We start from the raw sequence: 26,191 nt of genomic DNA, 5'->3' as shown, positions 1-26,191 counted from the left end.
AGAGATGAAAAGAAATGATTGCAGGAAGACATTGCAAGTGTACCTTTCAGAAATGTGGGTGATGATAATTATAGTGCTTAAGACTTGGACCCCAGGACCTCATTTCCGAAGCTTGTCAAAAGCCCAGTCTGTCCCAGTGGGCAGTCCCTCCCGGCCCTTCCCACCTAGGGTGGTGGAGGGGCGGGTCTTCTCGGCTCCGAGGCCCCCCAGGGCAGGGCTGTAGCCAGTAGGCGTCTCTGCTGGGCTGCGGCTCTCTCTATATAGAGATGAGGCGGGAGCTTCTCGGATCACCAGAACCGCCCAGGCACCGTCCCGGAGAAATCCCGGAGCCGGCAGCTGACAGCCGACAGCCGACAGCCAGGGGCAGGAGGCGCGCGCGGGCAGCATGGACCGGGCTCCGGCTTTCCTCAGCGCCGCCGAGGTGGAGCGCTACCTGAGCGCCTCCAGCCTCCTGCTACCCTCTCTGGAGAAGGCCCTGGCCAACTTTTCTAGCGGCCCCGAAGGAGGAGTGGTGCAGCCAGTTCGCACTGTAGTGCCCGTGGCCCCGCATCAAGGGTAAGGGGAAGGGGAAGAGAGAGAGAGAGAGAGAGAGAGAGAGAGAGAGAGAGAGAGAGAGAGAGAGAGAGAGAGCGAGCAAAGGTGTGGGGGTCCAGGGGAAGCTCGGCAGGGACGGAGAAAAGGCTAAGAGAAGAAAGGATGAGGATGGTTCCTACCAGGATGGGGAGGTGAAGAGAGTGAGTACGGGAAGAGGCAGAAAAGAAAGGGACTTAAGCACCATGGGTCTAGAGGAGAAGACGTCCACGGCCACCCAGTCCGTTTTGCAGATGAGGGACCCCGAGGCCCAGACAGGCTAAAGAGTTTGTCCGAAGTCACTCTGGTGGGTAGCGTCACGGTGGGGTTTAAACCCAGTCTTTGGATGCTAGCAAGGATAGGCAGAAGGTGGTACGGGGGAAGGAGTCCAAAGGGAGGAATGCCAAGGAAAACGCGTTGGAGTCGACACCTGGGGAGCAGAATTGAGAGCTGAGAGTGATGGAAGAAGAGATTTCCTTATGGGGAAGTGGGAAAGGACTGGAAAGATCTCTGCGGATCTAAACTGTTCTTTGGTCTCATCTCCTTGTAGTTTTCTGGGTGTCATGCCTGCCTATAGTGCTAGTGAAGATGCACTTACAACCAAGCTGGTAACCTTCTATGAGGGAGTGAGCCCCTCCTCTACTGTTCCCTCACATCAGGCCACCGTGCTGTTCTTTGAGCCCAGGAATGGCTCTCTACTCATGGTATGTATGTATGTGCTTCTCAAGAAGAGAAAGGCAGTGGGGGGATAAGGAGGTTTTTGTGAAGCTTCTTGGTTTGGATAGTCTAGGATCCAAGGTTGGAGGGTATGAATGAAAATCAGGGCTAAGTTCAAATCCAGCCTCACATATTTAATAATTACCTGTGTGGCCTTGGGCAAGCCACTTAACCCCGTTTGCCTTGCAAAAACCTAAAAAAAAACAAAAAAAAGAAAATCAGGACTAAGTGTCCATCAATGCACTTGTGACTGCATCTGCTTATGCCTAAATCTAAGTGACAGTGACCATCCAATTCAAGCATAATTGCTATTTGTTTTTCTAAGGATATGTGTAAAAGACAATAAATCTGTGAATGTAACTGGACAGTTACATCATAAGACAGATATATTCCTGAGACTGTGACTGTTGCTTCCCTGTGTGAGATGATCTTTTAAGATGAATGACTCCTGCTAATTCAGGAGCCCAGAATTTACTTTTCTGTATGATGTTCCATCATTTCAAATGAGACAGGTGTGTTGCCTTATTTGGGAATGAGGAGGTCACAAAAGCAAATCCTTTCAGGTTTTCACTCTTAGTTTTATATGACTTCATGAACACACTGAAGGGGGTGGTATTCAGAAACAAAATGCTGGGGAATATGGATAAAGGGGGAAAAGGGGGAAAATATATGACTTCATGAGTCATATTTGAAATATCATTAAATGTATTCTCCTTAATACCAATTTATATATTTATGACCTCTTACTCCCTTAAATCTCTGATAATCTGAATTATTTTAGGAGACTATTTCTTAGAGAAAGTTAGGAAAAGGAGGTAGAATATTGGAACAGATATAGATATGTCTTGAATTCTACTTCCACAATGTCTCTTAATCTATCGTTTCAACCATTTTACTCAAAGGGTCAACTAGTCCTAACTGGTGTCCCTGCATTCACTTTCTTTTCCCTCATATTCATTCTATGCAAAGCCACCAAATTAATAGTCTGAAAGTATTCTTGAAATATCTGATAATTTTCTTATCCATGGATAAGAAATCGTCAGTGATTTCCCATTGCCCCTGAGATAAAATAGTATTGTTCAGCCTCACTAAGGTACGGGGAAGCAATCATTGTTCTTTGATGCCCATAGTATCTCTAAACTCTGGATAGTATTCATTCTACTTGTCTATCTTTTCCCAAAGGTCATGGATGGAACAGTAATTACTGCCAAGAGGACAGCTGCTGTGTCTGCCATTGCCACCAAGGTAAGACTTGCTTCAAATGACAACTTTCATAGTCAAGTTATGAGTGTATGGTAGAGAAAGGATTTCTAGCACTAAGTTATTTGGCATATAGGACTCAAAATGGTTTAATTTAGTAAGATGATTAAGACTGAGTAAGGCATCTAGGGGAGATCAATCAGAGCCAAGGTCAACTGTGCAAGAGAGAAAGGGTATCAGAAAGGATGTCACTTTAAGGGAAAGAAAGAGAAACAGAGGAACCTTTGAGTACTTGCTGGAAGAGTTGAAGACTAGGAAAGACAAGCAAGATAAATAATACACTGAGAGGTGGGGGGGGGGGGGGGAGAAATAAAAGGCTTAAGCTTCCAGGAACCTTGGGAAACCTGGAAGCAATAAAAGGAACAGGTGTATATTTTGTGAATGTATTAAAATTGCATTTGGCTCCTAGCCTATAGGGAAGGGAATTGAGGGATTACTTTGTCATGGAATATAGTAATTTATATGAAATGAGATAACCATGGCATCTACCTTAGTGAACTGTAATTAATTACATACAAACTCACTTTAGTTTTTAAAAACCAGGGGGCAGTTTTGATAGACCTTTCCAAAGTTAGGATGGGAGACAACTTAAAACAGTTGTGCTAGTACTTGACCAACCTTGTTACAAGAATAGGATTTTGCATTATATAGTAAAATTATTTTTCAATGCAGATTCCAGTCAGAAGGAAATTTCTCCTTTCCTTTTAAAATGCTTTCCCCTCTCCTCCTTTTTGGTTTGATAATTTTTCTGTAGGAGATGTTTAGTGAGAAATTTAGAATCCACCTGACTCTAAGATATATTTTGGGTTTATAATATCCTGGGAGAGGTGATCCCAAATGTTCTCTGTCTAAGACAACAGCATACATTCTTGATTTTGTATATTGTCATAGCCCCCCACCCCCCAGTATCTAGAAGTATTCCTAATCCTCTCTCTTTCCTCAGATCAAAGAAGGTCACCTAATCCTGCCATAAGAGGATCATGGATCTAGAATGCTAATGACTAGCATTCTAATAAGCCCAACAGAGGGCAGAGAAAAGAAGTGAGACCCCTGGTAACTGAGACAATGTGATTTTTAGAAGTTGTTATGGGCTTTATTATATGTGCTGAGCATGAAGATGATGTTAGTATGCCCACTATTCAGATTTGAAATGTGAGGAACAAGATGAAGTCTTCCAGGTTACTTGAGTGCATGGGCCAAGCAGGGATGGATAGATATCCCATCACTTGATTTGCAGCCTTAATAGCTCTTCTCTCTAATATGCTATGGGACAATCGTCTTTGTGACATTGACTCTCTATTGGCCATTCTTCCCTCTTCCCCAACAGTATTTGAAACCCCCTTCAACCGAAGTTTTGTGCATACTTGGTGCTGGTGTACAGGCCTACAGTCATTATGAAATCTTCACAGAACAATTCTCTTTTAAGAAGGTAAGGCTTGGGGTGGCTAGGTGGCACAGTGGATAGAGCACTGGCCTTGGAGTCAGGAGTACCTGAGTTCAAATCCGGCCTCAGACACTTAATAATTACCTAGCTGTGTGGTCTTGGGCAAGCCACTTAACCCCATTTGCCTTGCAAAAAAGCCTAAAAAAAAAAGTAAGGCTTAAAAAGGTGAAGTTAATTGACCTCTGTCAATAGCAGTAATAATTTTCACTCACATTTACATAATACTTTAAGGGTTTTAAAGCATTTTTTCTTACCCACATTGGGAGGTTAGAAATACAAGTATTATGTTCCTGTTTTCCAGATGAGGAAAGTGACCCTCATGAGAGATTAAGTGACTTGACTATGGTTACACAGCCAGTAAATTTCTGAAATAGGTACAAATCCCTGTCTCCTGACCCAAGTTTAATACCATATTGACTCCCTAATGCCTTCTACACATGATTAAATCAGTGAATTACATGGAAATATATAAAATCAGTAGATTATAGAAGGTGTTCCAAAACTCTCGAGTGCAGTTTTAAGCTATTAAAGCTTAAACTATTTTAAGTTATTAAAGCTTAAAACTGTACTCAGACTGTTGGGACATGCTGTATACCACAGGTTTATGAATTGTTTTGGTGGAGGAAATATCCACACTCATGAACTCATCCTGGATCTTTTAAAACTCAGTTCTTTTAGAGGGGGGTATTTGCAAGGCAAAGGAGTTAAGTGACTTGCCCAAGGTCACATAGCTAAGCAAGTATTACTTGTCTCTGGTCCTCCTGATTCCAGGACTGATGCTCTATCCACTGTGCCACCTAGCTGCCCTGACTTCAGTGTTTCTTAACTTTTGGTGGCCTCATGGATTCCTCAGACACTCCATGTACTCTATTACAAAGGAAATCATTGAAATGCAATTATCAAACTATTTTTAAAAGAGTAACAAGAGTAGCTAGAATTTATGTAATGCCTTAAGATTTGAAAAGTACATTACAAACTTTATCTCATTTTATCTTCACAGCAACCTTATTAAATATTCTATTTTATAGATGAAACAACTGAAGCAGAGAGAGACTAAATGAGTTGCTCAGGGTAACTCAGCTACTAAGTGTCTGAGGTTAATTTTTAATTGGTTTTCCTTACCAGTACCACTATCCTAGATTTAGCACTATCCACTATGCTGTCTTGTTGCTTAGCAAAACAAGTCTAAGGAACTCCAGGTTCCTGGTCTCCAGTCTAGAGTTAGAAAAATGAGACCAGTTTACATTTGCTTGATTTCCCTCTTTTGAGGTAAAAGAGTCAGTTTATCTCTTCTGTTTCTTCAGTATTTTTTCTTTTTAGGTTCTTTTTGTGGATATGGAGATAGCAGAGCTAGTTTTTAGAGGATGTGTATCGATAATATACTCAATAAGGTGAATCTTGCATGGACCTTGGCTTTCTTATCTGTTATTATTATAACAGATTCAATGGACTCAGATTCAATGGTCCCCCCAAAAGGTGGACCTAATCATTGAGAATCTTAGTGGGGGTAGAGTTACCAGGTATAGTATCCATCTGGCTACTAGATCACATAGTACCCATCAGCTGCTTCCCCTGGTTAAGGCCCCTAGTCTTCCACTGTAATTCCTTCTTTAAATTAAGAAAACCTTAGGGCACTTCTACAACTGCTGCAATTCACTGAGGTACAAACTTCACATATTTCAGTGTGATTCATTGATAATACCCAAACCTAAACACTAAAACCTCCCAAACCCAAGGTCTCAGCTACCCCTGGACTACTGTTCCTTTCAGTTCCCTTCTTAACCTCCTATATGAGGCTTAACCTCAATCAATAAACATTTTTAAAGTCTCTACTATGTTATCAAACATCAGTGTCCTAATAGGATTGGGGAAATAAAGACCAAAAAAAAAAATCCTTGACTTCAAGTGCTTGCATTCTGTCAGAAGAAACTATGTTTATATGTGCATATATACAAGTTTCTATCTAGGTGGTGGGAAGACACTGGAAGCAGTAGAGAGGAAGGACCATGAAAGACCTTATCCTGTATCTTTACTGTATTCCATTCTGAGCCCTGGGTAACAAAAAACTACATTAGAATGCTACATCAGCTGTGTCCTAAATGATCTAGCTGCATGACCTCTACCTTCCCTGCAACTCCTTCATAGGCTGTGCTACGAGAGCCCAGGCATGAGCCCAGGCCTATGCTGGTGACCCAAGAGAACTCATGCTAAACTCTGCATCACAGACTAGAAGTGACAAGTTTCTGATGTAGCAAGAAGGATACCCATTTCTAAAATAGTAAGAGTAAAAGAATTTATATTTTGCTGTTTGGTCATTTTACAATTATGTCCAGCTCTTCAAGACTACATTTGAGGTTTTCTTGGCAAAGATACTAGAACGGTTTGTCATTTCCATCTTCAGTTAATTTTACAGATGAAAAAATCGAGGCAAACAGGATTAAGTGATTGCCCAGGATCATGCAGCTAATAGGTGTCTAAAGCGAGATTTGAACTCAAGTCTTCCTGATTCCAGGTCTGGAGCTCTATCCAAAGTGCCACTTAAAATTTTCAAAGCATTTTGCATGTGTTATCTCATTTGATCCTTATAACAAACCTGTGAGTTAAGTGCTACTATTCCCTTCTAATATAAGAAGAGAAATGAGATTAAAAGAAATTATGACTTGTTCAAGGCCTCATAATTATAAAGTATCTGATGCAGGATTGAGTCTAGTGGAGTTGTACTACTTTTCTGCCCAAGACGATTCCCTTTATGATATACCTATTACAGAGTGATTCTAACCATTCTATAATGATCTTGTATCCTTCTCTGTGTCAGACCCACTGTGATTAACCACTTTACAATTATTATCTCATTTGATCCTTACAGCACTCTTGGGAAGTAGCCTCAGATATTTATTAGTTGTTTGACCTGGGGTAGGTTACTTAACCCTGTTTACCTCAGTTTCTTCATCTGTAAAATGAGCTGAAGGAAAAGGCAAACCACTTCAGTATACCTTCTTTACAGTCAAAGAAGCTGAAGCAAATGGAGATTAAGTGACTGGCCTGGGATCACCCTCCTAAAGTCTGAGGTCAAATTTGAATTTAGGTCTTCTTGAGCTTGCATTAATTTGTATGTTGCCCCTCCCCATTAACTTATTGAAGGTAAAAGTTATTTTTACCCCTTTTTGCATCCCCATTGCTAAGAGCAGTGCTTGATAACACAGTAAACCCTTCATAAAGGTTTCTTCTTACTTAAATAATTTAGACTACCATGTCTGCTGCCTCCTCTGCTGGTAGCTCTATTCTTCAACCATCCTTGGAATTTGTATGATTGCCAGAAAGGGTGACTGTTTATAATTCTCCCTTGTCACCCTGATTAAAGGTCAAGATATGGAATCGCACCAAGAAGAATGCTGAGAAGTTTGCTCAGACAGTGAAGGGAGATGTGCAAGTCTGCTCATCTGTCCAGGAGGCAGTGACGGGTGCAGATGTGATCATTACTGTCACCATGGCAACACAACCCATTTTATTTGGAAAATGGGTGAAACCAGGAGCCCATATCAATGGTAAGCATGAGGTCCTTAGTTTTTTAAACAGGATTTAAATTGTGTCCAGAATTCTGGACTAGGAGAGGCATGAAAGAGATTGCCATGTAGTTTTATCAAGTCACTAAGGGTTTGAATGACTAGCACCAAAAATGTAATCCATTGTATAGAGGGACCAACTTCTGACCTTGAATACCACCAGCAAGATTAAGACATTGTAACAAGCTAGGTTAGAGAAGGCTTGAAACAAAAGTCCAAGCAAGCCTTCAAGGTTAGGTGAAGGCAAAGGATCTAGAAACAGGAGTAAGGTCAGGAGTCATTTGTTCTAGGTTCATGCATATAAAGAAATGGTACTTAAAAGCTAGTTCCCAAACCAGGGAACTAATTTTGAGCTTGATTCTTAATGTTGTTTGTTAAAGCTGTTTCTTGTTAACCATGACACACAAGACCTTTTTGGTAACCTGGTGAAGCCCATGGACCTCTTCTCAGAATAATGCTTGTTGCCTACACTCATATTTGAAGGAAAAGTTAAATATTAGTTATAGATTAGTGAAAATAAAGATATGCTTTTTCCCCATCCAACTTCATATCTTCTTCCTTCCCCCATTCCACAAAATCTATCCAAGGACTCAGATAAAGAACATTTGAGTTAGAAGACAAGAGGATGGGTAATAGCAAATACTGTCAGTTAAAATTCCAACTGTGAATTAAAGATTATAGAATATGGTAGTAGAGAGCAGTTATATGGGCAGACATTTTTAGAGTGCACTGGAAACAGATAATAAGGACCTAGTTACAGCGACATCTAAGGTCAGAGGCAAATCCAGTTGCTTGGAGGACTGTGCCCAAACACTAGGAGGATTAGGGTCACATAGCAGAAAACTAGACATAGGGAGTTGTGGACATAGAGAACAAAAATCCTTGACTTCCCATTAGGAGAGACCAGGCACCGGGATGACCAGCAGGGTGAGACAGCACAGAAACTCAGACTGTGGGAAGACTAAGGAGCACAAAGCAGAAACTCAGTCAGTGGTAGAAAAAAAGAAAAATATAATTAGTTGCAAGACTTGTGGACAGAATTGCACCACAGCCCCTGAAATACAAAAGATGGGGGAAAAAGCAAAAAAACCAAACAAACCAGAAACTACCTTACTACTGGACTGCCAAGAACTTATTGACCCATAGAATAATATTCCCCCTTAGTTAGAAGTGAGATAAGTACCAAAGTCTATGGTAGGGCTGAACCTAACTAAATGAAAGTTATGAAGGAAGCAGCAGAAAAGAGAATGACTTTGGTGATAAAGGAAATTTTTCTGAAGCCAAAACATCCCCTTTTTTGTTCATGCTCCTGATTCAGAAAAGGAAAGCTTTCTCACATCCTTTGTGTTTTTAGGGCTGTTGAATTCCATTTGATGTTTCTCAGGGTTGGGGTCTCACCAAGGGTTCTGCTTTGCTGAGTTTTTTATTTTACGATTTTTTTTAGCCATTGGAGCCAGTAGACCTGACTGGAGAGAACTAGATGATGAAATTATGAAGAATTGTGTCCTGTATGTAGATTCCCGGGAAGGAGCCCTCAAGGAGTCTGGAGATGTCATATTGTCTGGGGTAAAATTCTTTCTTTTATTGTTGAACTTAGAGTATCCACAATCTGAAAACTAGTACCTCTGGTGTGAGCATTTGACAAGCTCCTTCTAGAGCTGCCCATCCACCTTTGGTGCCTACCTGATTCATCCAACTCTCTCCTGTGACTCCAAAATACTATACATATCATGCTCAGTGGCCACACCCTGGTAAACCATCTTGGTAGACAAACTGAGCCAGGTTGAGAATAATCATATCTCAAACCTGGAATGTCTACTTCCAAGCATGTAAAGACTTCTCCTGGCAGAATGGGAGGATGAGAACAATTTGTTCCAACAGCCTTTGAGACAGCTGAAACAGATGCAATGTAAAGATTAGAGTTTGGTATCAGACATTGAAGATGCTTTCTTTTTTGGCTCCTCAATGGACATAGGCCAGCCAAATCTTGGCACTTCCATCAATGCAGACATAACTCAATCTATGTTTGTTTGTATCATAGGCTGAGATCTTTGCAGAGCTGGGGGAAGTGGTGAAGGGAGTGAAGCCATCCCATTGTGAGAAAACTACAGTGTTCAAATCTTTAGGTAAGAGTCATTACCCACTGAATACAAATACAACAGAAAATATGGTGGTTTACCCAACATCAGAAATAGAAATAACTCCTCTAATAACTGGAGCTACTTATAATAAATGTATATGATATTTATTAACAATATTAATAGTCACATAATTTATATCCTAAAGGGGCCCAGAAAGGTATATGCTTTTAATTTTAAAGGTGGAAAGAAGGGGATTTAAGAAAAGTGGCAAATTTCCAGACCAAACATGCATTCATGTATCCCTCAGCCAGCCTCAGACACTTATTAGCTATGTGACCTTGAGGAAGTCAATTAAGCTTGGTTAAGTGCCTCAATTTTCTTATCAGTAAATTGGGGATAATTATAGCAAATGGTGTGAAAACCAAGTGATATCATAATTTAAAAGTGCTTAGTAGTATCTGGCACATTAGTAAGTACTACATAAATATTAGCTATTATTATGATTGAAGATAGAATTTATCTCCTCGGGTTGTGGTGAGGATCGAGTAAAATAATATATATATATCAGATTTTCTTGCAAAAATTGAAGTGTTATAAAAATGCTGGCCATTATGAATATAATTGTTGTTGTTGCTGTTATAACTTCCCCAATTTACTGACTTACTGCCAGAATAATGGGATTTAAGGGGACAGGTTTCTATTGTAAAAAGAGCAAATAAAGCATAAATATAGCAGGTTCTGGCTAACAAATCCTGCTCCAATGCAAATATGGTATCACTATGCATACAGCAACTTGTCAGAGTAGGGATTGGTAAGACCCATGAAAGAGACAAAACAATGGAACCAAGTAAGAAATCTCTCATTCTCTTTTGAACTCTAGTTCTTTTCGACAATGTTATTAGATACTTTGCTAATAGGATTAGGACTTGGTTTCCATTGGTTGGCTCCTTCCTTCCTTCAAAAACAAACAAACATTTATTGATTAAAGCACAAAATGAAAAAAGAAACTTGGACCTTGCCTTCAAGGATCTTTTCTTCCAGTTTGAGAAATAAGATATAAACTCAAAAAAATTCTAAGGCATCATATAAAATCTTCCACATGAGTAACATAGGCATAAAAACTCTTAAGAGTTCAAAGGAGGAAATGATCACTTAGGGCTGATGTGGTCAGGAGCCAAGACTTCAGGAACAAGCCTGAAAGAATGGGATGGACTTCAGATTACTGATTCTACCTTTTGGGAATATTGAAGAATAAATTCAAACTATATAAAAAATCCAGTGACTAATAAAAGGTGACATTGTAAGAATAGTCTGGTGAAATAGTCACCTACTTGTTGCAGGTATCAACTAGATTTCTGAACCTACCAGTTTTTATTCCATTCCCAGTCAATGCCTCATCCCTTAGGAGTATGGAGTAGAAGGAAGTTTAGGATTTCCTTCATCTTGCCATTTTTCATTGATTTTGTCTAGCAAACAGGAATGTCAGAAATTGACCACATATTTACTTGGCTTTTAGAAATTAGGGCTTGGTTAAGTCTGGGTTATTTCAAGAAAGAGAATTGGTCAAAGATAACTTGGATTTCTATCCTTTCCAGGAATGGCCGTGGAAGATGCAGTTGCAGCAAAACTGATCTATGATTCTTGGTCATCTGATAAATGAAGCAGAGGACCTAGCATTGAGATGCTGCACATTAAGACCTATTATTGCTAGTTGTCTCCCATAGTTTCTCATGGGGGAATATACTTTTTCATTTAATATTACCTGCCTTAAAAAGTAAACTAGTCATTTTTGTTTTGGGTTAAAAAAAATTACATATTGTACATTTTCTTTCCTCAGCCTTGCTGTATCTTATTATAGCATTCTTTGTCCATGGATATTACCACCTTTGTAATTCCCTTAAATAAAGAGCTTGCCAGTGCTCACCTGCTTGCTACATTTCTTGTCTATGGAAGTCATGGGAGTCAAATATTTGCTTTTCCCTTTGGAAGGTGGCAAGAAGTAAAGGTCAACAAAGACACAATTATAGTCTAACAGAGATTTTCCCAATGAAAGCATGATAGAACCACAGATACTAAAGCCTTAAGGAATGATCTTTCCACATTTATCAGGTTTGATGATAAAACTTTAAAGCCTCACATGAAGGAAAAACCATGAGGGATAGGGAGGGTAAGCATTTGATTTTCTTTATTTTTTTAATGGAATCTTATGACAGTATGCATAGCCTCATTTGGGGAGAGAGCATCATGTAGAAGGAATGCTATATTTGGAGTTAGATGATTTAGGTTCAAAATTTGACTGTGATTTGACCCATTTGACTGTGTGCAACTTGTTTAACTTCTCTGGGCATTAGTTTCCTCACCTGTAAAATAGGTGAGTTGGACAAAATGCCTTTGAAAGTCCTTTTCAGCTCTAAATCTAAGAGTCTGAGAGCAGTTTTGCTTAAGATGAGTAATTTATGAGGTTTTGGGTTTTTTTTTTAAGGATTCAGAGTTTAAAATCAGGAGTAATAAGTTCTGAAGATGCTTTTTATTAGAAAATTTGTTCACTCTTTGCCATAGCAATAATGCACCAAATGATATTCTGGGGTTTTTTTACTATGAAATTTGGGGCAATAACTTCTACTTCTTACTGGTCATATGACAAAACTTTGAGCTTGTGTTAAATGTGTTCAACTTAGTGTTTGAATCTGCCTTTAAAATGGAGATAATAATACTATGCTATCTACCTCACATGAGTATTGTTAGAGAAAATGCCTTACAGTGAATTGTAGGGTTAATCTGACTTTTGATCAGTTATCCAACAAGCTCTTATACTAGTATCTCTGGGGATACAAAGTCAATAATGAAACCAGTTCCTGCCCTAAAAGAGCTTATAGTCTAATTGAGATAATATGCACAGGTCATATACAGGCATATACAAAAAAAGATAAGAAGGTATTACCAGCTAAAGTTTGGCTCACGTGGGAGGCAAAATATGAACTGAGTCTTGAAGAAAAGAAGGGATTCCAAGACGCCTGGGTGAGGGGGAGTACTTTCCAGGCATGGGAAGCAACCAATGCAAAAACACAGAGACCAGAGAGGAATGTCACCTGTTGACAGCAGCAAAAAGGTCATTTGGCTGGACTCTAGAGTGTCAAAGTTCCTTCCAGAATACATGTATAAGGGGTAGAGCCAAGACTTATTACTCAGGTCCTGAGGCTTCTAAGTTCAGTGTTTCAAGATCAGTGTTCTTTACAAGGCTTTACAAACCTCTCTTACATTGCCTCTTACATTTACATTGACCTAAAATTCAGGGAAATGATTTACTGTTACCTATAGGAAGTCAGAAATGTAATATTAAACCAGGGTTTCTAGACTAATCATTTACATAAGACTTCCTTCATTTAGCATAAAGGAATATTATTCTATGCTCTGGGATATGGAATTAGAAATATTTTCTTCTAGCTCCTATTTATGTGAAAGCACAAATGGGGTTCCAAGTTCATTTCAGAGATATTCCAGTAGGGAGAGGGAGAAAGACTGAAAAGAGACCAAAGTCCCAACTCCAAGATCCCCTAACTTAGCCACAAAGAGTTGAATAAATCATCCCATCAAAGAGGAAAATCTTATTCAAATGCCTAGGCTTGAACTCCAGGTTATGTAATATTGTCCAAAAATAATATGAGAGGGGTGGCTAGGTGGCGCAGTGGATAAAGCACCGGCCATGGAGTCAGGAGTACCTGGGTTCAAATCCAGTCTCAGACACTTAATATTACCTAGCCGTGTGGCCTTGGGCAAGCCACTTAACCCCATTGCCTTGTAAAAAAAAAACACTAAAAAAACTAATATGAGATTCAGATTTACCTTCTTTAAGTAAATAATATTTGGTCCAGATGTGAATTTCCCTTAGTCACAGTCAAAACAACTTGGCCAGATGTAACGTCCAAATATGGAATTCAGATGTAGCCAGTTACACAACTTTTTTTATATTTGTAAGTTTATACTTATGATACTTATGTAAGTCTTAAATTTGACATGATGCCAGCTTTGTTCTATGCTCCTATAAATGTCCAGGCTACTGGACTGACTTGGGGAAAAGTAAAGAGAGCAGACTTGCTCTGAGCTGACAAGCAGGAGAAGCAGACTAGGAACTTGGGATATGTGGATTGGTTTATATGTGGACTTAATTTATATGTAGCCACCTTTCACCTGTTCAGTAAATCTCTCTATCTCCTCCCAGGCAGTATTCTTCTGGTCTATCTGAATTAAAAGAACCTTCAATCAGGAAAAGAAGATTTAAACCTCCACAGTTTCCTGCCCTACAATTGGCAAGGAGGATGGGATTTGCTCCTGATCTCCTGCTCCTCCTAATTTGCTTTACACTTTCTCTAAACCTAGAACCAAAGAAAAATCAGTTTTCAAAAGAATTAAGAAATGTGAGGCAATGTTTAATATCAAACTTTAAGGTTCATGTATATAGCCACTGAGGTTGGAAATGGTTATTCTTATAGGCAAACCAGCTGCTCCTAAACATTTCCCACTTTTGAAATTTGAGTAGAGCTACTCTTTCCTAGATTCTCCCTTTAGCCAACCCTCAGCCTTCCAACACTTCACTGCCTCTCATTCAGTTACAGGCTAGCTTTCAAAGAGAACAAGTGAATTTGTTTAAGGAGGCTGCTTCTTTTCCCACCCAACCTCCTCCTAACCATCAATCTGCTGGGGACAAAAACAAAAATAAAATTATAGACCCAGATTTACTCTGTTTTAGGAACTTTATCAAATACTAATAAATTTAAATGAAATTCTCATTTGCTCACAGACTTAAATAAGATTTAAAAATCCTAGTATTTTAGACAAAGGGACTTATTCCTTTGTCTCTAAAAGAATCTCTCTCTCTCTCTCTCTCTCTCTCTCTCTCTCTCTCTCTCTCTCTCTCTCACACACACACACACACACACACACACACACACACACAGGCACACACAGACCCTTCCCTCCCTAGCTCCCTCTCTCATTGTCTTCTGCTCTCAAAAACACACATAAATTAAAAATAGTTACAATTGCTTAAAATTTTATGTATTGGGTGAAACTTGAAAATACTATTTATGGGGGCAACTAGGTAGCACAGTGGATAGAGCACTGGCCCTGGAGTCAGGAGTAACTGAGTTCAAATCCCACCTCAGTCACATAATAATTACCTAGCTGTGTGGCCTTGGGCAAGCCACTTAACCCCATTGCCTTGCAAAATGAATAAATAAATAAAATTTAAAAAAAGATACTATTTATGATATCACAGTAGATAGAATGCTAGCCCTGAAGTTAACTGGAGGACCTAAGTTCAAATGTAGCTTCAGACAATCACTAGCTCTGTGACCTTGGGCAAGTCACCTAACCCTGATTGCATTACCTCCAGGGCGATCTCCAGTTGCCCTGATTCATACTAGGTCACTGAACCAGATGGCTCTGGAGGAGAAAGTGAGGCTGGTGACTTAGCATAGCATTCTCCTCACTCAAATTCAATTCACCTCCCAGATGTCATGGTGGTCTTCCACAACAAAGAGCAAACATCATCAACATCATCATCACCACTAATTAAATAAGGAATTACAAAACAAAATTAAAGAACAGAACAACATTTGAGCAAATCTCTGCTATTTAGATGGAAAAGTGAGGAAATAGATGATAGCATATATTACTATCTTTTTCAGATCTCCTAGAGAAAAAAAAGCAATTCAAAAAATACTTCCTCAGTTCATTTCAGCCATACCCCTCCTCAATGTCCTGGTAAGTGAAGGGAATATTGTCAGAATTTCTCTCCCCCAAGCCATAAACAACCAGAGGGTACTATATTTTTTGTTCTGGGTGTGGCCCTCAGATAATTATTTTATTTTAATTTTGTCCTCAAATAACCTAAGGTTGGACAGCCCTGTTATAGTATAGAAATAGAACAGACTATTATTATGCCTAAATAGGTAGCTAGTTGGTATAATAGAGAGAAGGTGGGACCTGGAACCAAGAAGATCTGAGTTCAAATATGATATCAAATATTTATTAGCTGAATGACCCTGGGAAAAATCATTTAACCTCAGTCTGCTTCAGTTTCCTCATTTATTAAATGTAGATAAATAGTACCAGTCTCATAGAAATGATATGAAGTTAAAATGAGATAATATTTACAAAACTTTTGTTGTTGTTCAGTCATATCCAGTTCTTCTTGACCCATTTGGTGCTTTCTTGGCAAAGACATTGGCTCATCTTACATGTAAGGAAACTGAGGTAAGTAGAGTTAAGTGACTTGCCCAGGATCACATAGCTAGTGTTTAAGGTCAGATTTGAACTCAAGAAGATGAATCTTCTTGACCCCAGTTCTGGTACTTTTATCTACAGCATTACCTAAGTGTTCCTAGTTTGCTAAAACAAATGTTAAAAAATTATTTTAACATTGTCAGGCACAGTTGACTGAATCTGATCTTGTCCCCATGCCCAGATACATGAATTTCCTGAGAATGACCAGACATTTGCAATCCCAGTCTCTGACTAATTTTATAAATGTTCCAAATTTTCCATTCTAGAGATTTCTAAGCTTTCTCTATGGACTTTTGCTCAGGAGGCAAAACAGGTGAACTTGTGAAACTGAGATGCCCTTCACCCCTCCTACCTGCTGTCTACACCTCTTCACCTGCTTCTCGATCAATCCCTTAGTTCTCTATATAAATACTATTCACAACCCCTCCTAGGGTCCTGTAATACTTGCTCTAGCTCAACCTACAGCTTGTTAGCCCTGGTTAAAGACCTCTATTTTCCTATATTGATTGTTTTTCTCTTGCATTCAGAGTGATATATAATTGGAGAGAAGGGGATAAAATGTATAAGAAAAAGATGCTTTATAAATGCTCCCTATTATTAAAAAATTATTGACAAAAAGAATGAATTCACATGACCCTAAGAAGATTTTTATGAACTGATACAGAATGGAGTGAAAGGAACCAGGAAAACAATTCATACAATGATTACATTTTAAAGAAAAAAACTTTGAACATCAGAACAAATGAAAAAGTATTAAGTACTTACTAGGTGAAAGGCACTATACTACATACTGGGGATATAAATAGAAAAGCAAGGCAGCCCCTAGTCTGCAGCTCATATTCCAAAGGAGATAAAAAAAATATATTTAGAAAGAGCTTTCAAAAACCTAGGAATGGGACAGCAAGGTGGTACAATGGCTAGAGCACTAACCCTGGAGTCAGGAGGACCTGAGGTCAAATCTGGCTTCAAACACCTAATAATTGCCTAGCTGTGTGACCTTGGGCAAGTCACTTAACCCAATTGCCTTAATAAAATAAAAAAAATTAGGAACTCTCAATTCAATGACAGCAAATACTATAAAATTTGGAGACATAAGTTGGAATCAGAAAAACCTGACATTCCTTGAATGTTAGAATAAGATCTATATTTTATTGTATATGCAATAAGGGGCTACTGAATGTTTTTGAAATCATTTGGACATTTCAAACCATGTATTAGATGCTCCTGAGACATCCTAAACTCAACACAACCAAAAGAAAATTTCCAATCTTCCCCTCAACTCTCTTTCAAATTTCACTATTTCTGTTCAAGGTGTGTACTACCATTTATTCTTCCACAGATTTGTAACTATGAAAGCATCCCTTACTCTTTATTCTTCCTTGTCCCACATGTTTTATCAGTTGTAAACTCTTGTGATTTTTCTTTCCAAAATATCCCTTTCTCTTTATTCACAGGATGAGCTCAGACCCTCATCTACTCTCATTATTGAAATGATTATTGAAATGACTACTAACTGATCTCCCTGTCTTCAGTTTCTTCCCACTGCATTCTGTCCTCCTCACAGATGCCAAAGCAATTTTCCTTAAGTGCAGATGTGACCATGTTCCTCCCTCATTCAATAAACACCAGTGGCTCTCTGTTGCCTGTAGGATAAAATATAAACCCCACTTTTTAGTTTAAAGCTTTTCATAGCTAGAAGGCACAGTAAAAAGAGCACCAGTCCTGGAGTCAGCAGGAACCTAAGTTCAAATGTGGCTTCAGATACTTAGTTATGTTACCTTGAGCAAATAGCTTAACCTCAATTGCCTCCAAAAAAAAGTTCTTCACAGTCTGGCTTCAATTTATTTTTTCTAGCTTTGTTGAACACCATTCCCTTTGCCATGCTCTGTAATTCATTCTCACTGTCCTCAGTGTTCCTCTCCCACCATTCCTTTGTACTGCCTCCCACTATACTCACCCCTTTCTCACCTCTACCTTATAGACTCCCTCTCTAAGACCAAGCCTTTCTCTGATTCCTTTAACTGCTAGTGCCCTTTCTCTCTAATTATCTGGTGTGTTTGTATTTATTCTCTTCACATTTCATATATGTGTATGCATATGTGTAGGTATGTACATATGTATCCATATACATACATGCATATATGTATATGGAGGGAATGTGATGTACTATGCATTTGGGAAACTCCTTTGACAACTGCTTAAAGAATAGAAGGAAGAGACTAGAGTCAGGGAAATCAATTATTAAAATAGCCCAAAGGAAAAATAATGAAGACTTAAACTAAGATTCCTTGTCTCCAGCACAATATTACTTTTCTTTCCTGGAAAATAAACACTTTTATTCAAAGCCTGCATTGTGTTTGTTTTTTTTAACCTGCATAAATCTTGTGAATCACAGGAATCTCTTTTTTAACTGAATAATTAAAATACCTCAATTGTTGTTCCATCAGATCTGACTCATCTGGACCCCATTTGGAGTTTTCTTGGCAAAAATATTAGCATGGTTAGCCATTTCCTTTACCAACTCATCTTACAAATGAGGAAACTGGGGTAAATAGGCTAAAGTTGTTGAAGGGAAATGGGTTGTGCCATTAGAGAAAGAATTCAAAGATCAGGGTTCCCATAAATGAAAAACTTATGGATTGAACCTGGAGGTGGAAAAGTTTCAGACTTTAATTCACAGACCTGCAAAGTTCATCACAAGCCTACGAAGTTCATATATACATACATATATATATGTATGTATATATGTTATAGACCAAATCTGGAGAGTAGTGAGTTACTTAAGGACAAATTGAATTACAAAGGTCAAGAAAAGAATGTCTGAGGGAAAGAGAAAGGAAAGGAAAACAGTCATAAGAAATGACTAGGCCTAAGTAGGGGGATGGGCTGAGATTGCTCTTACCTTATCGAATTTACATTTAACAATGGAGAGTTACAATGAATTTCAGTGAATTTATGTTTAAAAGGAGGTTTATACTGAACAATTTGGGTCTGAGGCTCATAAAAAGTGTTGGGCAATCACAGACAATATTTCCTTAATATTAAAAAGTTATCAAATATATCTCAACAAAATAACTTGCCTAGGGTCACAAGACTAGTAAATAAATGTCTATCACCTGATTTGAACTGAGAAAGATGAGTCTTTCTCTCTTCAGGACTAGCCCTCTATACTATGCCATCTCGTTGTACAGTATCTATTTATCCCAGTCAGGTTGGAAGTCTTAGAAGTTTATCTTCATGCTTTATCTTCCATTTTCTGTGTCCTTTTCCAGACTCTATGGGGAATCCTTCTTCCTGTATATTAGAAAGAACCCTAGATATGGTATTTAAGGATTTGAATTACTATTCCAGTTCTGCTACTTTTACTCCTTCTGTGAAAATGTACAAATCAATTAACTTCATTTCCTGACTCTAGTTCAAATGAAGACATGGACTAGATGATTTCTAAGGTACAATTTACAACCTTCAACAAAACAAGAGAAAAATGAATTAATAGTCATTTTTTACTTGCTTTGTGTTAGTATAACATATAAAACTAGCTTAACCAGACTTTAAATTTCGAACTTTTCAATTTAGGAATGAAATCTCTTTTCTGGCATCAGTTAAGTAGGGAAGAAAATAATCTTTTGGGCAGTGCAGCTCCTAAAATCACACAGTACTCATTACCCATAAGTGGTCTTCTATATAGTACATGCTTCTCCTGCTCCAAAGGGTGTGACCAAGAGTCCAATATAGTTTAGGAAATAGAATGAACACCTTCCACAGTACAGAAAAGCTTCAAAAGATCACAGCTTTCCTCTCTGCCTGCTTCATTAGCAACTCACTCAGGGCTGCTAGGAGTACAATGCCTGGAGTCAGAAAGACCTGAGGTTGAATCCAACCTCAGACAAATCCCTTAATCCTGTTTGCCTCAGTTTCCTCATCTGTAAAATGAGCCAGAGAAGGAAATGGCAAACCATTCCAGTATCTTTGGACATGACTGAAAAGTGATGTAACAACAAAAAAAGGGCAATATGCTCTTACCTCAGAACCTTAGGGTCAAAAAAGGATTATGTATCAACACCAAAAAGCACTAAAGTTTTTCAACCATGGCTTCTTATGATATGAATCAAAGCTGGGAGAATGCCAGTATCTTCTGGCACCAGAAAGGGAAAGCTTGATAGTTTTCTATTAATAGTAGTAAGAGCTGATATAGCTTTGGGGCAGTTTCTTGGTTCTGTACTCATTTTCTCTTCTATAATTTCTTATCAATTTTTTAATTTATCTGTTTTTTTGTAAGGAAATTTAATTCTCTTGTTTTTAGCCACATAAATGTTAAATTTGTCTTTTCTTCCATTAAATAAACATACATAACCTACATGCTTCTCTTTGTGTCTATAACATTTATATTAGATGATAACTATATCAAAAACTAACACAATGGCTCAATAGGCACCACTTGACTGAGGCCACAGAGACTAGGATTCTGGGCTAATATTTATCCTTTATCTGCTCTGGAGATTTGTCCTGGCCTTCAATAGAGGAAAGCTTCCTAAAATTTCAATTCCACTCCCCCCCCCCAGATTCCAGGGAAGCAATTCTAATTTTGGTTCTAGGCAAAAGTTCTTTTCCCAACAAGGGAATGATGGAGAAAAGTACAGAGGGAAAATAGGTAATTTTATATCCACACACAAAAGAAGGAATTCTAAGCAATAAAAGAATCATTGAATGAATAGAACAGAATCCAATAAATCACTACTAATATAATCAGTTGAGAAGAATTGCATTTTCTTTTTAAGGCCTGAAAATTATGGATAATGTTTTATTTCTACTAAATAAAATCTATTCAACACCAAAGATTTTCTCTTTTTTTAATACATTCTTAATGGCCAGTATGCCTCTGCTACTCTTGCCATTGTAAGTTCCAGAAATCACTATCCTGGTGTTCAGGTGTACAGGAAAGGGACATACCAGTTGCCTTTTGAGAAGTCACAAAACCTTGTACCAAAGAAAATAGAAATCAGAAATGACCACATCCCAAATGCGAGACTTAGAAGGCAATGACCTTATCCCAAATACAAGACTTAGAAGGCTATGAGCTCATGGCTTGTGTCTATAATATATGGAACTGCTCTGGCATGACATTTCAGTCTGGGTAAAAAGAGTCATTAAGCTGTCTCAAAATAGTCTGTTTAATATGAATAAAATGGGTTTATACTGCTCTCAGGCAGACATCCTAGAGAATCTCAAAGGCAGCTGGTCAATAATTCAGTAATTGGATCTTATTCAACATCTTGTTCTGGTTCCACCCCCACCAAACTAAAGCAGGAATACTGTGGAAAATGATACTGCTGGAATCTTGCTCTACCCCTGGGGTGGGCTTATCATTGCTTTTCTATGCCTGGGTCTAACTCTAACCCCACTATGCAGGGGAAGAACAATTCTACTGATTTGTATTTCCACAACTGGATTCTTCTTTACCCTATTGAGATAAGGTGAATAATGTTCCTATACTCAGGTCTAACCCTGCCCCCCTTGACTAGAAAGAAACACAAAACTCATTCAAAACAAGACAAAAAAACCACAGACTCCCCTAGGCTAGTATATGTGTTTTATCTCTCTTGTGAAAATAATAACCATTTCTGGCAATGTTGGGGAGGTTAACTAGGGTCTGAACTCTACAGATATCCAGAGAGACAGACAGACAGACAAACAGACAAACAGACAGACAGACAGACAGGCAGGCAGGCAGGCAGATAGGCAGAGAAACAAAGAGAGGCAGATAAATAGAGACTGAAGTAGAGAATAAATACTCCTTGTCCTCAGTAAATCAACAATTGGCACATTTGTCCACATCCCCAATTCCAGAAAGGTCTCTGGGCACCATGGAGAATTAAGCAATTTCTTTTTAAATGACTCTCAACAAAGTCCATATGGCAGAATTTGGAACTCAGTTTTAAAAAAATGTTAAAAATTATTTTTCATGTAATTGGGAAAAAATATTGAATAGAAAAAAAATTTTTAAAGGGGAAGAGGGGAACCCACATTGTACAGTTCTCAGTGGCCTCCTGAATGTCATTTAAAAGTCCCAATTAGTTTGTTTGGCAGTTTTTCAGATTAACCCAAAATTATAGTCTTATAGGAGAGGTAGACCTGACTCAGAAATGTCTACCAGCTGATGGACTACTATCACCTTCCCTATACATAAAATTTTACAAATTCACCCCAGCAGTTCAATGCATTTTTCTTCAGGGTACAATGCCACAGAGTATATTTATAATGTTTCCTCCTTTTTGAATGGCCACAGTCTAATTTCTTGGAATTGAGAGAGAAGGTGCACTTTGTAATCAATTACTATCTCATGAGGCATCACCAAAAGCAACATCAGAAATCTGGAGGCCAATGTGGACTCACTCTCCTCTCTCCTGCTCATCCCTCACTTTGACAAGACCATTTCATCCAATTCCTGAATTAATTATTCTGGGTTAGGGGAAGCTATGTGGTGCAATGGATAGAGAATCAGCCCTTGAGTCAGGAGGACCTGAGTTCAAATTTAATCTCAGACATTTAATAATTACCTAGCTATGTGATCTTGGTCAAGTCACTTAGCACCCTTCCCCCTCCCCTCTCCCTGGCATTGCCTTGTAAAAAGCAAAAAAAAAAACCCAAAATAATTTATTCTGGGCTAGGACCAACCTAGGTCTGGTAGTTCAAATTCACCATTGAAATATCAGACACCAATAGGTTATTCAACTGTTAAGGGCAGTAGATAGATCAACAGCCTTGGAGTCAGGTCAAATCTGGCTTCAGATACTTGACACTTACTGTGTGATCTTGAGTAAGTCACTTAATCCTGATTGTCTTGCATCCAGGAACATCTACAATCATCTCCAGTCATTTCATTTTTGGCTACTGGACCTAGGAGGAGAAAATAAGACTGGTGACTTAGCCAAGCATCCCCTCATTCAAATCCAGTTCACTTGCTTATCATGTATTACTTCCCAATGTTGTAGGCTTCTTTGAGTGTAGAGGACAATCATCATTCGTTAACAAAAGGAGATTTACTTAGCCATAGCAAGGGGAGGGTATTCAACAAAGTTGAGGACTAAGAATACTATAAGTTAATTCTCCTAAGTGAACTTCCCTACTTCTCAATTGTCCATCATGGGCAAGCAACCATTTCTTAGTTTGAGGCTAAAGATGTTCATAGTTATTTTGTATGCAGGAGATCAGAAAGTGCTATCAATAGCCCAAGTCTTTAGTCCTTTCAAAACAAATCAAATTTCGAGAACAGTTGCAATACTTTTAGAGGAAAAATTATCCTAAATGACATGGAAGGTTAGGGTGTTTTTCACATTACACATGGGTATTGCAATAGTTCAGCCCTTTAGTGATATACAACATATAAGGACAAATCTGGAAATTCTACTTGTCAAGTTAAAAAATTTCTGAAAGGAGGAAAATTCCTCCTTTCAGCTTTCTTTCTTTCATAAATTCCTTATTTCCTATATCATTGCATAGGAACCATGAGAGTATTACATGATGCCTTTGGACATATGGGTCAAAAGGAAAACCCAAAGGTAGAAACAGGTTCCACTGGCCTAAAATGATGGCAGGTATGATTAATAAGTATAAGAATTGTGTTTAATGTATCCAAAGAAATGTAATAACAACTCACTCTCATCTTCAGAGAATGGAGGCACCAATAAACTTTTTGAACTTGTCTACATTGACTTTCTCTCTCCAGAAAGTCCCTAGATCATATCTTAGTGATGTCTTATCATTTTACCATGTATATACAAGAATGTAAAATTAAATACCAGAATGTTTCTCAGTTTGCTACATGTTTTAGGAGAAGAGTTTCAAGTGATAAAGATAGTATTTATTATTGTTGTAATTCAACAACCTTGGCTTGAACTGAGGACACCAATTCAGACAGGAATGAACCCAGAGTTAATCTTTCTGCCTAGAATTTCAGTTACAAAGTTAGTAAACCCTAAGTTACAAAGATTATTCATGGAATCTGAAAATTCTGATGACCAGCTTGGGCTCTCTGCTAGATCAAATAGATCTACAAGAATGAGGAATTATAGTAATAATAAAAAAAATAAATATCTAGTATTCATATAGCTCCTACCTGTGTGCCAGGTATCATATATGATAGGTCAAGACTTTATAAATATTATTTCATTGGACCCTCACAACAATCCTAGGAAACAATTGTTATTATTATCCCCTTTTATAGTTAAAAAAATGGAAGAAACAGAGGTTAAGTTACTTGCCTAGTTTAGACATAAAGAGCAATACCAAAGATAAATTAATAGACCAAGAAACGCTCTATCAAATATATGGAAAGAGGATAACTATGACCAAACAAGAATTAGAGCACATTATAAACTGCAAAATGAATGACTTTGGATATATTAAATTTAAAAGATTTTACACTAATAAAATCAATGCTGCCAAAATTAGAAGGAAAGCAGAAAGCTAGGAAACAATCTTCACAACTAGGAGTTCTGATAAAGGTCTCATTTCTAAAATATATAGAAAATTGCATCAAATTTATCAGGTCACAAGTCATTCCCCAGTTGATAAATGGTCAAAGGATATGAACAGACAGTTTTCAAATGAAGAAATTAAAGCTATATTAATTCAATGAAAAAATGCTCCAAATCATTATTGATTAGAGAAATGCAAATTAAAACAATAATAAGGCATCATCTCACACCTGTCAGATTGGCCAAAATGAGAAACAGGGAGATGATCAATGTTGGAAAGGTTGCATTAGAATTAGATGCATTGCTGGTGGAATTGTGAATGGATCCAACCTTTCTGGAGGGCAATATGGAACTACGCCCAAAAATCAATAAAACTGTTCACACACTTTGATCCAACAATTGCAGTTCTAGGTCTATATCCAGAAGAAATTATAAAAAAAGGGAAAAGTCCTAAATGTTCCAAAATATTCATAGCAGCCCTTTTTGTAGTGGTAAAATAGAAATTGAGGGTATGCCCATCAAATGGGGAATGACTAAACAAGTTATGGTACACGAATACTATGAAATACTATTGTACTATAAGAAATCATAAATGGTCACACTCTAGAGAAGCATGGAATGACTTATGGGATCTGATGCCAAGTGAAGGGAGTAGAATGAAGAGAACAATGTACACATTAACAACAACATTGTGAGATGAACAACTTTGATGGAAGCAGCTCCTCTCAGCAGTTCAAGGAGCTAGGACAACTGTATTAGACTGACTATGGACTATATTATCCCTATCCAGAGGAAGAAAAACAAAACAAAACACATGCACAAAAACAACCCTTCAGAATCTGACGAATACTTTATAAAAATTATCTCTTATGTATCTCTTTCCCCTAATCCTAATTCCTCATACTGAAAATTACTAATCTGTAAACATGTTTATTAAAATATATGTGTATAATGCTAACCTGACTGCTGCTGAGGGAAGGGGGGGGGGTGGGAAGGAAGGGTGGAAGGAAATTTTATAATTTAAAAATATACATGTACATATGGATGAAATTAAATAAATAATTTTTTTTAAAAAGTTACTTGTGCAGGATCACATAACTAGTGACTGTCTGAGACTGAAATTAAACCGAAGTTTTCTTGATCCCAGGTCCAGCTCTCCATATAGCTGCCTCACCACATATCTGCCATATCATCAATTATTTTAGGTATGGGGAATAAAATATTGGAGAATCAGATCCTCTCAACCAATAATCATTCTAATATTGTTACAAATAAAATTGAAAAAATGATTGCACAGATAATCATATGACAATGATAATGTTTACTACTGTAACATACTCCTTAGATATATGATTTGTATGTATTGATCTGTATTAATACAAACAATAATTACTATACGTTTCTGATCAGTGCTTCTATTTTTTTGTTGTTCCTGTTTCTTTGTTTATTGCTAGCATCACCTATAGCTATATCTTTTTTTGTTGTTTATTTATTTACATATAAGCTAAAACTTATGCTCATTTCTAGGTGGCACAGTGGATAGAGCACAAAGCTTGAAATCAGGAAAACCTGAGTTTAGGTCTCACTTCAGGCACATATAAGCTTTGAAACCCTGGGCAAGTCACTTAACCCCAATTTGACTCAGTTTCTCAATTGTAAAATGAGAACACATTAAGGAAGGAAATGGCAAACCACTCCAATATCTTTGCCAAGAAAATCCCATGGACAAGTAATTGGATACAACTGAAAAACAACAAAGTCCATTGATACTATTAATGATATTGTCAATGATGT

General features: G+C 37.9%; 2 protein-coding genes across 8 annotated transcripts in view; one reads left to right on the top strand and one right to left on the bottom strand.

The window, feature by feature from the left end:
• The window catches only part of LOC141502677 (phospholipid-transporting ATPase ABCA3-like), a 312,244-nt gene that overhangs the window by 272,271 nt on the left and 13,782 nt on the right, over nucleotides 1–26,191 (bottom strand). For 6 of the 7 annotated variants that reach the window (XM_074207528.1, XM_074207520.1, XM_074207522.1 and 3 more), the window contains exon 2: nucleotides 22,725–22,817. The gene's annotated coding sequence lies outside the window, so the exon portion shown is untranslated. Of the gene's footprint in view, nucleotides 1–1,432; nucleotides 1,481–22,724; nucleotides 22,818–26,191 lie in introns of all 7 variants that reach the window. The other variant, XM_074207521.1, reaches the window with a different exon arrangement.
• CRYM (crystallin mu) lies at nucleotides 369–11,554 on the top strand. Its single transcript, XM_074207529.1, has 8 exons — nucleotides 369–555; nucleotides 1,121–1,274; nucleotides 2,470–2,532; nucleotides 3,875–3,976; nucleotides 7,353–7,536; nucleotides 8,999–9,120; nucleotides 9,596–9,680; nucleotides 11,231–11,554. Exons 1-8 carry the CDS (start codon nucleotides 386–388, stop codon nucleotides 11,293–11,295), a joined length of 945 nt encoding a protein of 314 aa, XP_074063630.1. The 5' UTR covers nucleotides 369–385; the 3' UTR covers nucleotides 11,296–11,554.

This window comes from Macrotis lagotis, chromosome X, assembly GCF_037893015.1.
Source record: "Macrotis lagotis isolate mMagLag1 chromosome X, bilby.v1.9.chrom.fasta, whole genome shotgun sequence".
NCBI classification, from domain to species: domain Eukaryota; kingdom Metazoa; phylum Chordata; class Mammalia; order Peramelemorphia; family Peramelidae; genus Macrotis; species Macrotis lagotis.
This window is presented reverse-complemented; position numbering and strand designations above follow the sequence as displayed.